Below are 15,114 nucleotides of genomic sequence, written 5' to 3'. Positions count from 1 at the left end.
CAGCGGCCATGGCTCACGGGCCTAGCCGCTCCGTGGCATGTGGGATCTTCCCAGACCGGGGCACGAACCCGTGTCCCCTGCATCGGCAGGCGGACTCAACCACTGTGCCACCAGGGAAGCCCTATACTACTTTTTAAAAATTATTTATTTTTATTTTTGGCTGTTTTGGGTCTTTGTTGCTGTGCGTGGGCTTTCTCTAGTTGAGGCGAGCAGGGGCTACCCTTCGTTGCAGTGCGTGGGCTTCTCATTGTGGTTGCTTCTCTTGTTGTGGAGCACGGGCTCTAGGCATGAGGGCTTCAGTAGTTGTGGCACGTGGGCTCAGTAGTTGTGGCTCGCGGGCTCTAGCACGCAGGCTCAGTAGTTGCGGTGCACGGGCTTAGTTGCTCCATGGCATGTGGGATCTTCCCGGACCAGGGCTTGAACCTGTGTCTCCTGCATTGGCAGGTGGATTCTTAACCACTGTGCCACAAGGGAAGTCCCGACAATATACTATTAACATTTTACTTTCCCTGTTACAATTTGGCTTGTTCATTAAAAGTCAGATGTTTGACAAAATTAGTCCACTTTGCAGACTTTTATTTATGATGCTTTTCCATCTCATATGCATTTAATTAATTACTTTGTTTGCCTTTGGCCACACCACATAGCATGTGAGATCTTAGTTCCCCAGTCAGGGATTGAATCTGTGCCCCCTGCAGTGGAAGCGCGGAGTACCAACAACTGGACCGCCAGGGAATTCCTTAATATGCATTTATTTATTTATTTATTTTTGCGGTACGCGGGCCTCTCACTGTTGTGGCCTCTCCCATTGCGGAGCACAGGCTCCAGACGCGCAAGCTCAGCGGCCATGGCTCACGGGCCCAACCGCTCCGCGGCATGTGGGATCTTCCCGGACCGGGACGCGAACCCGTGTCCCCTGCATCGGCAGACGGACTCTCAAACACTGCGTCACCAGGGAAGCCCCTATTTATTATTATTATTTTTTTAACCTCTTTATTGGAGGATAATGCTTTACAATGGTGTGTTAGTTTCTGCTTTATAACAAAGTGAATCAGCTCTCCGTATACATATGTCCCCATACTTCCTATGCATTTAAAATGATCAATTGTGTGTGTTAAGATTAGTGTACCGATACATCTTAAACCGATCAAAAATAACAAAGAAAACATAATCGCAATGTTATGAATCAGCAGTAAGTTAGAAACTGCCTGAGTGTAGAGCAAAAAATTCACAGCCTAGTGAATAAATTCCTTGTAGCATAGGTGCTAGCAGAACTGTTCCTTCCAATAAACTATTTTTTTTCACTTTTACCTTGTGTAGAAGGTGTAGGGGTTTTAAGAAAAATCTAAGTCAGTAATTTCTTTAAAATTATCCCGGTGAGGTATTGATTGATTGATTGTGGTAAAATATACATAAACATAAAATTTACCATTTCAACTATATTCAAGTGTACAGTTCAGTGGCATTAGTACATTCACATCTTTGTGTAACCATCACCACTGCTCATTTCCACAGCTTTTTCATCATCCCACATCTAGCATATATGTTTTAAATATTCATTTTCGTTTTGTTAAGTAGGAAGAGCTTCCCGATCTTCCCAGCCCACACCTTGGAGATATTAGATTAAGGAGGGTAACATGACTGTTCCATGTATTAAGACTGCCACGTGCTTTGTAGGCATCATTGCCTATAATCCTCAAACAACCTCATGAAATCTGAGTCTGGTCTCTATTTCACAAAGAAGCTGGAACTGGCCAAGGACACACACGAATTTGAGCATGAATTTGAGCCCAGAGAAGGTGCCCCTTCCGGTGGCCCTCAGCACTTATCCACTCAACCCTGTGCAAGCGGGGAGCGTCTCCAGCCTGGATCTCCAAGCCCAGGGTGTGCCTCTCAGCGACTGGCGGTGTCCCCTGCTGGGTCTGTGCCGTTTGAGGGCAGCCGCTTCCCAGCCTCACCTCTAGCTCCACAATCCTGGGTCTCTGGATGGAAGTCCCTCTGCTCTCCCCACTTCCAGTTCCTCCTCTCCACTTCCCTGTGCTCATTTCATGGCTGCGAGCACTTCCTTACCTCTGTTCCTCCTGCCTCCCTTCAAGCCCTTCCCTTGTCACCCTCTCCAGTGCGGGTTATTTCCACACCCTACTCAGTACAGACCCCAGAGACCTGGATGGGCTTGCCTGGGTCTTTGCTGCTTCTTTCAAACTTTTATTCTTCCTCTCTCTGCAGAACAAAGCTCATCCCCCTGCAGCTGGGATTGGGCCCCCTCTACCCCTCTGAGTCATCACCTATGCCTCCCATCCTGCCAGGTACCCCCTGGTTCACTGAACACTTGCAATCTTGTGAAGCTTCCTCTGCATGCAGCCCCCAACGCTCACGAGAGCCTCACACTTCCTTCCCCTGTAGCCGTCTTCACCTTCTCTCCCCTCAGCCTCTCCTTCCCAGGGCCAGACCCAGGGCCTCCATTGTCTGGTCTCCTTTCCCCTCCCTCCTTCTGCCCTGTTCCTCAACCTCTGACAGCCTCCTGGTTGTCGGACTCTCAGTCTCGAACTCCCTCGACTGTCCACCCCACGACTTGCAGGTATATGAAGCAAGATGTGAAATGGAAGTTTTGGCAGAGACACTACAGTGTGATTGATGCCAGGTATCAAGTTGGTTGGGAGACAGACCACCCCTGGGACCGTGCACATTTCCAAAAGTTCATGACCAAGAATCTGCTAGACGACTCTAACACCCCCGGCATGGAATAAAAGGATTGAAAAGGAGGGTTAAAAAGGATTTTTTCTGTGGAGGGGAGAGTTGTGTTGGGGGGACACCCCTCCCAAGAGGGAGACCATGTAAGGCCTCACCTCTGGCCAGAAGAGGGCTTCAAGGAGGCCACTTGGAAAGGTTAACATATGACCCCTGGAGTTTGGTGGCTACAGTGGATTGGTATCTGATTGCATCTGAGGGATTTAAGGCAAAAGGCAACAGGGCAGAGAGAGGACAGACTGCACTGAGAACGAATTACCCTTGGCCCTACAATGGAGCCAGAATGCATGCGTGTGCCTTATGAAAGAGAGGCGGGCTCCACAGAGAGCTAACCAGCCTGGAGCTGTTGTAAACCCCATCAGGAAGAGTGTCTGCAGGAGGAGGGGACCCCATGGAGTGGAGGATGGCTCTTAAGCTCCTACATTAGGAGCTGAGGAAGAATATGCAAGACCCTTGTCAGGGGAGGTACAGTTAAATGTTCCCAGTGGAGACTTCTTAGGACCCAAAGGCGTAATCCACCAAGAGACAGCTTGAAATACCTGTTGGGTCCGGAGAGCACAAACTATCTTAAGACAGTACCCGTCAAATAAGTGTTTTTTCACTTCTCCTGACCTCTTATCCCTCTTTTTGCTTCATTCCTGATGGGGTCTGAAACCAGAATTATCCTGAGAAGGGGAGGAAGTGTGGACACATAAAGTTGGCAATGAGATGCCCCTCCTAGACCACAGTGCTCTCGCTTGCAGCTGGCCCCAGTGGGAAGAAGAGAGACCCCTTGGCTGTGAATGAACTTAGGACTTTGATTCTTATTTGAGATCGGATATTTGTAATTAGAGAATTGACACTAAATTTGCAACCTGAAGTTACCATAGAATTGATGACTTCTAGATTTCTATTTCCAGCACAGACTTCTCTTTTGACGTTTCATTCTTATGTGTTCTAAAGCCTACTGGTCATTTCCAATTAGTTGTTCTCCAAGCTCCTCCAACTCAGCATGTCAGAACCAAACTCATCTCTCTCTCTGAACAAGAGGCTCTTCTCTATGGTGGTAATAGTTTAGTTGGAAGCACCACCATCCATTCATCCCCCACCCATCCATCATTCCAAATGATGCCTCAGTTCTCCTATCACTTTTCTCCATTTGAACACTTCAGATATGAACCCCATTTATTTTCTCTATTTGAAACACTAAGACAACTTGTTCAGATGCTCTTTTTGGTGTCCTTTGGGCTTTTTTTGGCACAAGAACATCTCTTATAAATTATCTACCTTTATTCTTTTCTCATTAGTAGGCAACGACGAACAGAGCTCTACTCAATGCCACTGCAGTGGTAAACACCTACATAAGTGTGGTCACTGCAGCCATGGAGCAAGCCGATCATTCGTCAAGTGGCTGGCCAGATGATACAGAATATGCTTAAGCTAATAAGAAATAAATACTGTATTACTACTTTCCCAGAAAATTTGTAGTTTCAAGAATTCATAACTGCAGACCCCCTATCTGACCCTGGGTAGAAATACTGTTCTACAGGTTAATTCAAATCCCACCTGCCTACTTCTGATGCCTTCATTCTTCCATTCCCTGTCTCTAGACAAAATTGCCTTCGGTTCTCAGCTCACATCATTCTATTTCTTACCTTTGTTCTTGCTGTTTCTTCAGCCTGGAACCCACTTCCTTATAGGAAGCCCTTTCTATACTCTGGGCTTAAGTAGATAAATGCCCTTTCACTATGGTCCCCAAATATCCAAGGTGTATCTCTATGATTGCTTATGATTTATCTTATTGTATCATAAGTGTCTTTAAATTATCTGCATCCATTACTCGACTGTGAAATTCTTAAGGTAAGGACTCTGCCTGATTCAACTCTGTATGTGTGGGACTTAACTCAGTGCCTGGCATATAGCCAGTCCTCACATGTTTGGTAAATGAATGAATGAATGAGTCAGCGGTACCTGCCGGTCTGCCAGATCGATCTTGTTCCCCAGCACCACCATGGGGTAGGACTGCTCCATTGGAATGGTTTTGGCCAGAACTTCATCCCTCCAGGTTTCCAGGGCTTCAAAGGTCTCCAGGTCAGTGACATCAAAAGCCAGGATGCAGCCATCAGAGCCTTTGTAGAAGGTAGACACCATGGAGCGGAATCGCTCCTGTCCTCCTGTGTCCCAGATCTGGAGGGGAAGAACAGAGGCTCCATGGGGCTGTGATGAGTGGCTGAAGGTATGCCCAACCAGGTCACATCATGTCAAAGCTTCCTTTTCTGGGTAGGGGGCAGATAGTCCTGGCACAGGTGCACGAGGTCCTTTCACACACGGGCATCACACACCCTGTCACCCATGTACACTACAGAATCTCTGCAGTAATATTTAACATCCCAAGAGTACTTTCACATCTGAGTCCTCATTTTCCACCTAGGACATCAGGACAGGCATTGTTCTTCCACCTGATAGATTTGGACCTTGGGAGTGACTTGCCCAAGTCCACTTGGCAAGTTTTCCAGGGAACCTGAGCCTTAGGGTGGGGCCTCTTAATTCTGGATTAGTGCTCTTTCTTCTAGATCAGAGATCAGTAAATTTTTCCGTAAAGGGACATATAGTAAATAACATAGGCTTTGCAGACTATACACCGTCTGTTGCCACTACTCTTCTGATGTTGTACTGTGAAAGCAGCCAAAGAGACCGTGAGTAAACAAACGGGCAGGGCTGTGTTCCAATAAAACTTTCTTTTCAAAAGCAGATGGCGGACCAGATTTGGCCCATGAATTAAAGTTTGCTGATCTATGCTCTAGACTCTTCTAGCTCCTGGTGCACATTGCTATGTGAGTGGCCGTCCAGGGAATGTGGGGTGATATTTAGGTGTGTACGTTGAAGAGGGAATGAGAGGGCAGCTCACCTGTAGCTTCAAAGTTGTGTCATCCAGTATGATAATCTTGGAGAGGATGCTGGCTCCCAGTGTGGTCTGATAGTCCTCGTAAAATGTCTTGTGCACGAATCGGTGGAGGAGGGAAGTCTTTCCAACACTAAGGAAAAAACCCAGACACATGTGGACATACACACACACACACACACACACACACACACACACACACATCCATACCTTTCTCAACATCTTACCATGACCCTCTCACCACTGTCTCTCTCTGAGATTTTGAATTTCTAACATTTGCAGTTTGAGTAGCTTGCTAATACTAGGGAATGGACACAAGAAGCAGGGACCAAAGTGAGCAGAGAAGTTTGCAGAGCTGAGTGCCTCTCAGCAAAAGGTTCAGGTCTTTCCTGTATGTGGCAGGAGGTAGGAGGGCAGAGAGATGCTAAATGGCTTTTGCCCAATTCACACACCTAGTTACTGCAGAGTTAAGTGCAGAGCTAGGGTCAGAAACCAGGTAGCCTGACTCCCAGTCTCTTTCTCCCATCTCAGCTCCCTTCCCTGGGGTGGACTGCCCTCCCTGGTGCCACTCTGAATCAGAAAGGGACCCATGCAAGGTGGGAACACATACAGGACGTCTCACTGTTCTTGGGTAGGGGCTTCTTCCCAACCCCCAGACCCCGAGCTGAACTTGGCTTACCCCAGGGCTCCGATGATGATGAGCTTGAGGTCCACCTTCTTTTGAGGATTCATGGAGGGGCTTCAGAGCCTGTAGGGAAACAGAAGTCATCTACATGCTGGCCGGAGTAACCCTGTGGCCATTGTCACTGGGGCTGGTCTCTACTTTCCCCTCGTCATGTGCAGAACTCTGTCCTGGGATCGGATGGGTTTGTTCTCCAAAAGAGGCGGATGACTCAGCAACCCTTACACACCCACCTCCTCACCCCCACCCCCGGGGGTCTCCCTGAGGCTGGAAGGATGGTGGCCCCGCCCTGTAGGACAGGCACACCTCTTACCTTTCAGCTCTACCAACCCCGTGGAGCACCAAGGCTGGACTGGACTGAACAGAGGCCTCGCAGACAGCCTCTGTTCCAAGCCTGGAGCCAGGGATGGAGGGAAGAGGAGATGGGGGTGGGACAAAGGGCCCATTGTTAGGACTGCTGAGAGGCTTTGGATGGAAGAGTGGCCTTCCTTCAGCCCGAGGTGTTGCTGCATTGGCAGAATCAAAAGACTCCCTCTAATGCAGCTGGTGGGGGTGTAACTGGTACATGTTTCTGGAAAGCTGCTTGGCATCGAGTATTGAGAGCCTTAAACGTATCCCTGCCCTCCACTTCTAGGAATTTGTCCTAAAAACATAATCTGAAATGCAGGCAAAGACTCTTCTTTAAGAATGTTCTTTCCCAGCGTCATTTATAAACATCCAACAATAAAGAAAAAAAAAAAATCATGGCACACGATGAACTATTAAGCAGTCATTAAAATGGAGTTTGTGAGCATATTATAATAACGTGGGAAAATGCTTACGCCACAGAATCTAAATGAAAAACAGAAGACACTAAACTGTACATACCATACCGCCCCCCCCAAGTATTGAAATGAATTCCTACTTGCATGGAAAAAGATCTAGAAAGAAATATATTAAAAATGTAAGTGGTTAATTCTGGGTGGTAGGAAACTATGATTTTAATTTTGTTCTCTGTACTTTTTAGTACATTCCAATTTTTTTTTAACAACACACATGTCAAACATGTATTGTTCCTATAAGAGAAAAATACTTGTATGTCTGTTTTATACATATAAATTATATATGTATATATATTGTGATTATTAACAAGATAAAGCAAAACTGTCTCAGGGAATTATGCTTAACTGGCTCTTTGGTTCTACCCTTACACGCACACACATATATACTATTCCCAACTCCTGGGTCTTCTGATCTTGGATGCGGTAGATGTATTGAGTTAGCCTTGATCTGACTCTGCCTGGTTGAGGTAGCAAAAGTTGGTCAGCTTGAACTTGCCTGGTACTGGGAAAAAGCTCTCAACTGGACGTCCTGAGGTTTTGGTTCTAATTCTCACTTTGCCACTGCGTGACCTTGGGCCAATTACTTCCCCTCTTTGAGTCTTGGCTTTCCAACTAGAGGATGAGCCATCTGGGCCCCAAAGGCCCAAGGCCCCTTCTGGTTGAAAAATGCTTTATCTACTGGAGTGTAACTCACTGGGCCACGAGAGCCTTGCCCAGGGCAAAAGACAAAGCAAATAGGAGCCCACTCCAGGGAGTCATCAGGGGAGAAAGGAAAGGGGTGAGTGATAACAGCAGAGAGAAAATGTCAAGTGCCCCGACAGAGGCCCCAAGAAACTGCTGTGAGAATTCAGGGCTGGGGGAGAAGCTGCCAATCCAACTGGGCCCTGAGGAAATGACACATGTAGTTGGGGGTGATATTTCCAAGGAGGAAATGAAATATCAAAGCTCTGGGAACAGGGGAGTGGAGAAGGTGGATGGTCTGCTTCAGCAAAGGGTGAGGTGAAGGGTGTGGAGAGAGAAAAGCCTAGAAAGGAAGCAAGATTAAGATGGGTCATGAATACAGACCAAGGATTCTGTCATTCATTTATTCATTCGTCAAACATTTCCCACGCTTCAGACAGGCAGAGGAAGAGAATTCAAAGTATTAACAGGGGCTGGTATTTTGTAACGGGTGTCACCGCCCACAAGGAAACCAGCCAAGGGAGAAGTGACTCAGAAGCTTCTGAAAGGCATGTGTCTCTAAGCATCAGTTACCAGTCGGGAAGGGGAGCACGGGTGAGCTCTTTCCTAAAGGCTTTGGTACAACCCGCTAACTTAGCCTCAAAAGCCAATAGAGTGCCCTGGAAAGGGAGTCAGAACAAAAGGGAGGCAGGGGAAGTGGGAAGGGAACCAGCATTGGCTGAGCACCTGCAGGGGCTGCTCTGTAGGACTTAGGAAATCATGAGCTATGGGATGAGTACAACGGGGGCTCAGAGAAGCCAAGTCACTCATAACTCATCTAAGGCCCCACAGGTAGTATACGGATGAGTTAATGTGTGAGTCAAAGGCCACAGAAGGCTGCTTGCTCTGTGCCATGTTGCCCCCTGACGTCCTGAGTTTGAACCGTAGAATCTGTGTGCACAGGATCTAGGGCACTGGGCTCAGGTTTGGTGAACCCCAACAAAACCCTGGTAGAGCTGCAGGGGATCGAGAGAAAGGCAGCCAAAGTGACAAGAGCCACAGTGGAAGCCAAGGGAATGGGCTGCTGAACAGGAGCCGTCGTGTGTGGACTGACCACAGGGGTCAAAAGAGCCTCCTGAGGCAGAGGGGAGCAGATTCACACGTTGCCATGCGGAGTTGTCAACGCTCACACTATAAGCTAAGGTCTACTCGCCTGGTGGTGTGGTAGAGCACTTTGCGAATATGCAAATAAACATATCATCGGGAGGTTAATAAATGAATACATTATTATACTACATTTAACACACATAGTACATTATTATAATGCATTTATGGCACAAATTAAGGGCTCAAGAAATGTTAGCACACAGAAATACCTTGTGGGATTGATACTACTCTTATCTCTGTTTTACCACTGAAGAAACAGGTGTTTAGAGAAGTTAAGTATGTAGTTCATCTCTAAAAGCACGGTCTGTAAGTGGCAGAACTGGGACTTGAATACAGGCCTGACTCCAGAGATCACACTCTTAGCTGCTAGGTCCTACTTACTGCCTTCTGTGAAACTAGAATGAGGATCACACACCCTGCCACTTGGTGCCCCTGTCGGAGAGTCTGGGGGGCTGGATGGTTTGGGTTTGACATGGTGTGGCAGAACTGGTGTGCGTATGAAGGGAAAGCTGGGGTTGAGGGCGGGGTAGGTGGAAAGTGCATGCGTATAACAGAGGATCAATATCCACTATGTGTAAAGCACTCTACAATCAAAGACGACACAGAACATAAAAACGGGCAAAGAATATGAATAAGTAACCAGTAGAGATCTTATAAATGATAAGTAGTAAGCTTTGGGAGACACTTAAACTTACTAATTTTTAAGGACATGCAAAGTTAAAAAATACCACTCTTTTACCCACCAGAGTGGCAAAAATTCAGAAGATTGATGATAATATTTAGTGTTGACAAGTGGGTGGGGGGAAACTCTTGTTTACTGCTGATAGACTATGAATTGGCACTGTCTTTTTTGGACAGCAGTTTGACAGTATCAAAATTTAATATGCATATACCCTAGATTCTAATTCTAGGAGTCTATCCAACAGAAATACACATATGCTCAAACATACATTTTTACAAAGATAATTGCTGAAGAACATTGTAACCTAAATGTCCATCAATAAAAGACCCTTGGCATAAATTATGATCCATACATACTCTGAAATACTAGGCAGTTTTTAAATGAGTGAAGTAATGAAGTGGAAAAATATGACAATTTAAGTGAAAAAAAATCACTGGACATTTTGTATAGTATGATCCCAATTGTATAAAAACAACAACCCTATGTGTGTGACTATATGTTCAATATTATATGTATGCTTGTCCTGTATTACACAGAAAGCTATGGATAGATACATACTAAATGATTAATAGGAGGTGGGGAAAGGTAGATTAGAGGCAAGGAGCTATTGTTCTATTTTATATATGCCTTCTGTTAAAATTTGTTACACAAGTCTAAGTTGTTACTGTAATTAAAAATATCAAGTAGGGCTTCCTTGGTGGCACAGCGGTTAAGAATCCGCCTGCCAGTGCAGGGTACACGGGTTTGATTCCTGGTCCAGGAAGATCCCACACGCCACGGAGCAACTAAGCCCGTGAGCCACAACTACTGAAGCCCATGCGCCTAGAGCCCGTGCTCCGCAACAAGAGAGGTCACCGCAATGAGAAGCCCGTGCACCACAACGAAGAGTAAACCCCGCTCACCGCAACTAGAGAAAGCCCGCGCGCAGCAACGAAGACCCAATGTAGCCAAAAATGAATAAATAAATTTTTTAAAAATTAAAAAAAAAAAAAAAGCCTGGTGAGGACTTTTCAGTGTATGTGGCATGAAGTCCAGTTTCCTGGCTTAAATTCCTGGAATTCCTCACCACGTCTAAAAAGATATATATATATCAAATAAAGACAACATTTCTTTATAAAGAGCAGGTGGAAGGATGGCAGCCCAAAGACATCTGAGTGTGACTTTCTGACAGGACAAGTCACTTTTGTGTCTGGGGCAGGAGAGAGAGGCCTCCTGGGACTCTGGAGTGATCATGAGTTTTGGAGTCAGAGTTTTCATCCCACCTCCATATATTTGTGACGGTGGGAGAGTTTCTTAACCTTGGTGAGTCTGTTCCCTTGTGGGTATAATAGACATCACTCATGGCTGTGGCTGATTCTGCAGTGTGGCATGTGTCATGCTCTTAGAGCAAATTGGAAAGACCTGGCTAAACGGTTAAACATGGTGGGGGGCAGATACCTGATTTGTAGTGCCTGCCACTTTCTGTGGTGTAAATACTCCCACCGTGGCTGATTTCAAGCTACCAGTGCGGATCATTCTCCAGTTCACTACAGAAGGACCCCAAAGTTCATCTAGTCTGACCTCCCACCCAGAGCTTGAGCCACCTGCACCATATTCATGGAAAGATGGCCAGACTTGCCCCACAGAACTTGCCTCCACTAGGGGTAGATTTCTCCTGGAAGCCACAGAAAAAATGCTCAGTTCCTCTACTACTTGCCAGCCCTCCTGAGATTTAAAGTCTTGCAGTTTTACTTGAGTCTTTTCTTCTCCAGATTCTTATAACTCACCTCAGCCTTTACTCTGAGCCCCCTTCACCCACCACTGCCCTAGTTCTTCCTCTGGATGAGCCCTCAAAGTCTGCTGCCATGCAGATTCCCCTACACCCCGCCAGAAGGGCAGGGATTTGCTGAGGCTGCTATTTACAATAGCCTGTCTCTCTCTTCCCTTCTCCACCACCTTGGTGTGTGTGGTTGACTCTGTTCCTTGCCATGCCTTCTCACAAGACATTCAGGATCAAGCAATTCCTGGCCAGGAAACAAAAACAGAATTGTCCCACTCGCCCAATGGATTTGCATGAAAACTGGTCATAAAATCAGGTACAACTCTAAGAGGAGATATTGGAGAAGAGCCAAGCTGGGTCTGTAAGGAATCACACACGAGACGGCCCACATATCCATGCTGTATCAAGGTCGCTGGCATCTTACCATATCTAGCTGTCCACTGTCTGGACAGCAGGACATGTTCTATTGGGAAAAATGATTTTCCTCTTTGTTTCTATGCTTCTGCACTAGCAGGTTGGTTCAGTAGTAAATATGTGAGCCCTTTTGTTTGAAAAATAAAATAAAATAAAACAGCTTGGTCGTTGGTCCCAGGATAACTAGCAGCAAGAGGACTATGTCACTGGCAATGGAGGGTGGCTTGAGGGTAGACACTGGATGGGCTCACCAGGGAACCACATGCAGATTTCAGACTGTGGCTGAAGGTCTTTCTTGTATGCTTTGGGCTCTGCCCTTGGCTGGGCTTTGGCAATGTCTGTCCTTTTAAGCCTCCTTCCTCCCACTCAGCTGACTCAGATACTTTAAACCAGTGCATCCTCCTAGAGGCCAGACTGAGTCATCACCCTCCACCGTTAAATAACAGTGAAAAGCAGGTTTGCAATGCAGGGCCCCCCTTCAGCCGGCTCAGGTCTGAACAGAGCAGAGTCTGCCGGGGACTGTTCTCCACTGCACGTGGCTAACTCTCCTCCCCATCTTGCCTGGCAGGACTTCTAAGCCCTAGCCTTGCCCATCTGCCAAAGCTCAGTGTAGCTCAGTGCCCAGGGAGTGAGAAAGATGGAGTTGATGCCTCCTCAGTGTCCCCACCCCATGCAACACATTCTTTTTAAAGTCAGTCTTCTAAGAACTCTTGGACCTGCTGTGCTTTTACCTTCTCACTTTGCTTCTCTCTACCCTCCTGGCCCCAACCGGGACGCAGACACAACCTTCCGCCTAAAAGAGGTGTTGGGTGAGGTGTCATTTCTGCTGACGGGGGGAGGGATGAGAGGCAGTGAGCAGGGGGGCAGCTGAGATTTCTGAAGCAGGCAAAGCCTCCCCTCCTCATACCATCTTACCCCATGTCACTGCCTCCCCTCTCTGCTCCCACGCTTTGGAAAATAACAAATGTATCCACCCTAAAACATAAATGGGATTTACAATCTTGAAGTAAGTTTGCCTTTGAAAAGAGGCTATCGGGGAGCATACGTCTTTATTGCCTCTCAGGAAGGCTTACAAGTCTGCCTCACCCACCCAAATCCTAGCAGGTTTAGACCTGCTCTCTTCGGGAAGTGTACCCACAGCCCTGGTTTCAGGAGGCTCAGCACTCCTGTTCTTTAAGTTCCTTGGGGGTATTAGTTCTATTTCCCCACGTAGAATGTCAGTGCCCAGTGGTCAGGACAATGCCTCACACCTCTCAGTATCCCCCCAAAGAGTCTGACCCATGTTGGGAATACTGAGTCTTCAATAAATAGTCATCTATCCATCCATCCATCCATCCATCCATCTTTCTGTCCATCCATTCATCCATTCATCTGTCCATCCATCCATCAATCTATCCATCCATCCAGCACATGGACTGCATGCCTACCACACACTATGTAGGTCTGAGGATATAGGTAAGTTACTATCTCCATGTGACCTGTGGTGGGGGATTGATCTATAAGTCCAAAGAAATTATTTTTATTAATATACAATGCTAGCAACTATAGGACACTTTGCAGTTAAAAAAATGCCATCATAGCCCAGTGGATTTCAGAGTCAGGAACAGCTAGTTTGTGGCAAGCTGAGACTAACATCCGGGCCTGTCCAACACTGTTCATTGGCTTCCCAAGCATCACAGAGCTGTGCTGAGAGGCGTATTTACAGTTTAGAACAAGAGGGACACTTTCCTACTCCAGGGGTTCCCCCTTCCCCGATGAGACCCTTGGGTTGACACGGTTCCATCCCAGAAGGTGCCCTGTCAAAGTGGCGAGGAGACTCTGGGTGCTAGCAGGACACAGCCCTGCTGAAGGGCTCCGGTCTCTGGCTGGCCCTTCTCTGACTGTGCCGGCAGCTGCATGGCTTTGCTGCTGACAGCCGGCCGTGCAGAGCCCCGAGCCGGGCCCCAACTCCCCTGGCTGGGCAGGGAGTCCTTTCTGCCTTGGCTCGCTGCCACGCCCTGGGAGTTATTCAGGCGTGGGTGTTCTTTGGGCTGGATCTAAACCCTGCAGCTGACAGATTCTAAGCCTCCCTTGCCTCCACTCCTCTCCGCACCCCAAAACCCAAATACCTCTGGGGCTGCTGGAATAGACAGGAACCGAGAAAAGCTTCCAGGGCCCTTTCAGCCTCTGACGACAGGCGGGGAATCCCTCTGGGTCGGGGTCTCCTCTTAGAGCAGCAGTCTCAGCCGGGTCAGAGGAAAAAGGCTTTGGGAGTAAAAAAGAGTTTGTTGAGGCTAAGCCACTTCCTTCTGAGTTTTCCTCCTCTCCCTCTCATGCACAAACTTGGGAAAGTTGCAAAAGAGGCTGGGCTGGGGTGACCTCAGCCGTGTGGGTGGAGGGAGTGGGAGGGTGGGAAAGCCAGGCTTCCGAGCTGAGTAGATTTGGGGCCCCTTGAGAATTTAGTTTACAGGGACTCTGGTCCTGGGGGGAGTGAGGCATAGGAGGCATGAGGGTGGGCCCTTGTGGGTCAGAGGGTCTGCAAGGTAACGTACCAGTTTGTGGGCAACATAAAAAGCCTCTGGCTGCTTTTAGGAACTTCTGCCTCTGTTGCTGGAAGCCGCCCAGTAAAGGGGCCCTTTTGTTGGTTGAATTATCAGACTCACATGTGTAGTAGATTCCCTCCTGCCATCAGCCTGGTTGGGAGAAGCTCTAGTTCTCACACCTTGCCCTCACTTTAATACCGCACACACACACAACATCTACACACACACACACAAATACACCACATCAACACACACACACACACACACACACACACACACACAGAACCAGATTTGTGAGATGGGAGGCAAGTCCTGACATCTCCCTGTGCCTCTCAGATGAGAATGTGTGACCTGAAGTTCTTGGGAGACTACAGTAAGTTAAAATGTTAGTGTGAGACAGATTTGAGCTGCCTGGAACTATGCCTTGGGTAACTATGGTTGGCAGATTAAACGGGAATAAAGTGAGTTTAGACACGCCCAAATGGATCCCTTTAAGGCTTATAATACGTTTGATGCGCCCCTCCACTCCCACATTCCTCCTGAGGTGGGGTTTTTCCTCCTTGGAGTTCCATCCTTTGTTTAATAATCCTCACCGTCAAAAAGTTCTTCCTTTTCTCCAATCTGAGTCTCTGACGCTGCTTCTTTGCTACAGTCTAGGTCTGTCTGGTCAGGTAGACTATACATTCCTCAAGGGTGGACTTAATATCCCTCAACCCACACTAGGCCACATGCAGTGCTAGATACAGGCCCTGGAGAGGAGTTTTTTTTTTTTTTTTTT

The 15,114-nt window shown here is 47.3% G+C and overlaps 1 protein-coding gene and 1 pseudogene across 2 annotated transcripts in view; one reads left to right on the top strand and one right to left on the bottom strand.

The window, feature by feature from the left end:
• Positions 1-14,040, bottom strand: part of RAB7B (RAB7B, member RAS oncogene family) — a 27,317-nt gene extending 13,277 nt beyond the window's left edge. For both annotated transcript variants that reach the window (XM_024751058.1, XM_024751057.1), the window contains exons 1-4: positions 13,923-14,040; positions 6,309-6,377; positions 5,636-5,762; positions 4,699-4,914 (exon numbers count right to left, since the gene is read on the bottom strand). In XM_024751058.1, coding sequence (XP_024606826.1) covers positions 4,699-4,914; positions 5,636-5,762; positions 6,309-6,361 — 396 coding nt within the window. In that variant the 5' untranslated portion in view covers positions 6,362-6,377; positions 13,923-14,040. The remainder of the gene's footprint in view (positions 1-4,698; positions 4,915-5,635; positions 5,763-6,308; positions 6,378-13,922) is intronic.
• Positions 11,609-11,765, top strand: LOC112403527 (60S ribosomal protein L39-like; annotated as a pseudogene).
• Positions 14,041-15,114: the final 1,074 nt, after the last annotated feature.

This window comes from Neophocaena asiaeorientalis, unplaced genomic scaffold (genome assembly GCF_003031525.2).
Source record: "Neophocaena asiaeorientalis asiaeorientalis breed wild unplaced genomic scaffold, Neophocaena_asiaeorientalis_V1.1 scaffold67, whole genome shotgun sequence".
Classification (NCBI taxonomy): Eukaryota; Metazoa; Chordata; class Mammalia; order Artiodactyla; family Phocoenidae; genus Neophocaena; species Neophocaena asiaeorientalis.
The sequence above is the reverse complement of the archived record's forward strand: the minus strand, read 5'-3'. Positions and strand labels throughout refer to the sequence as shown.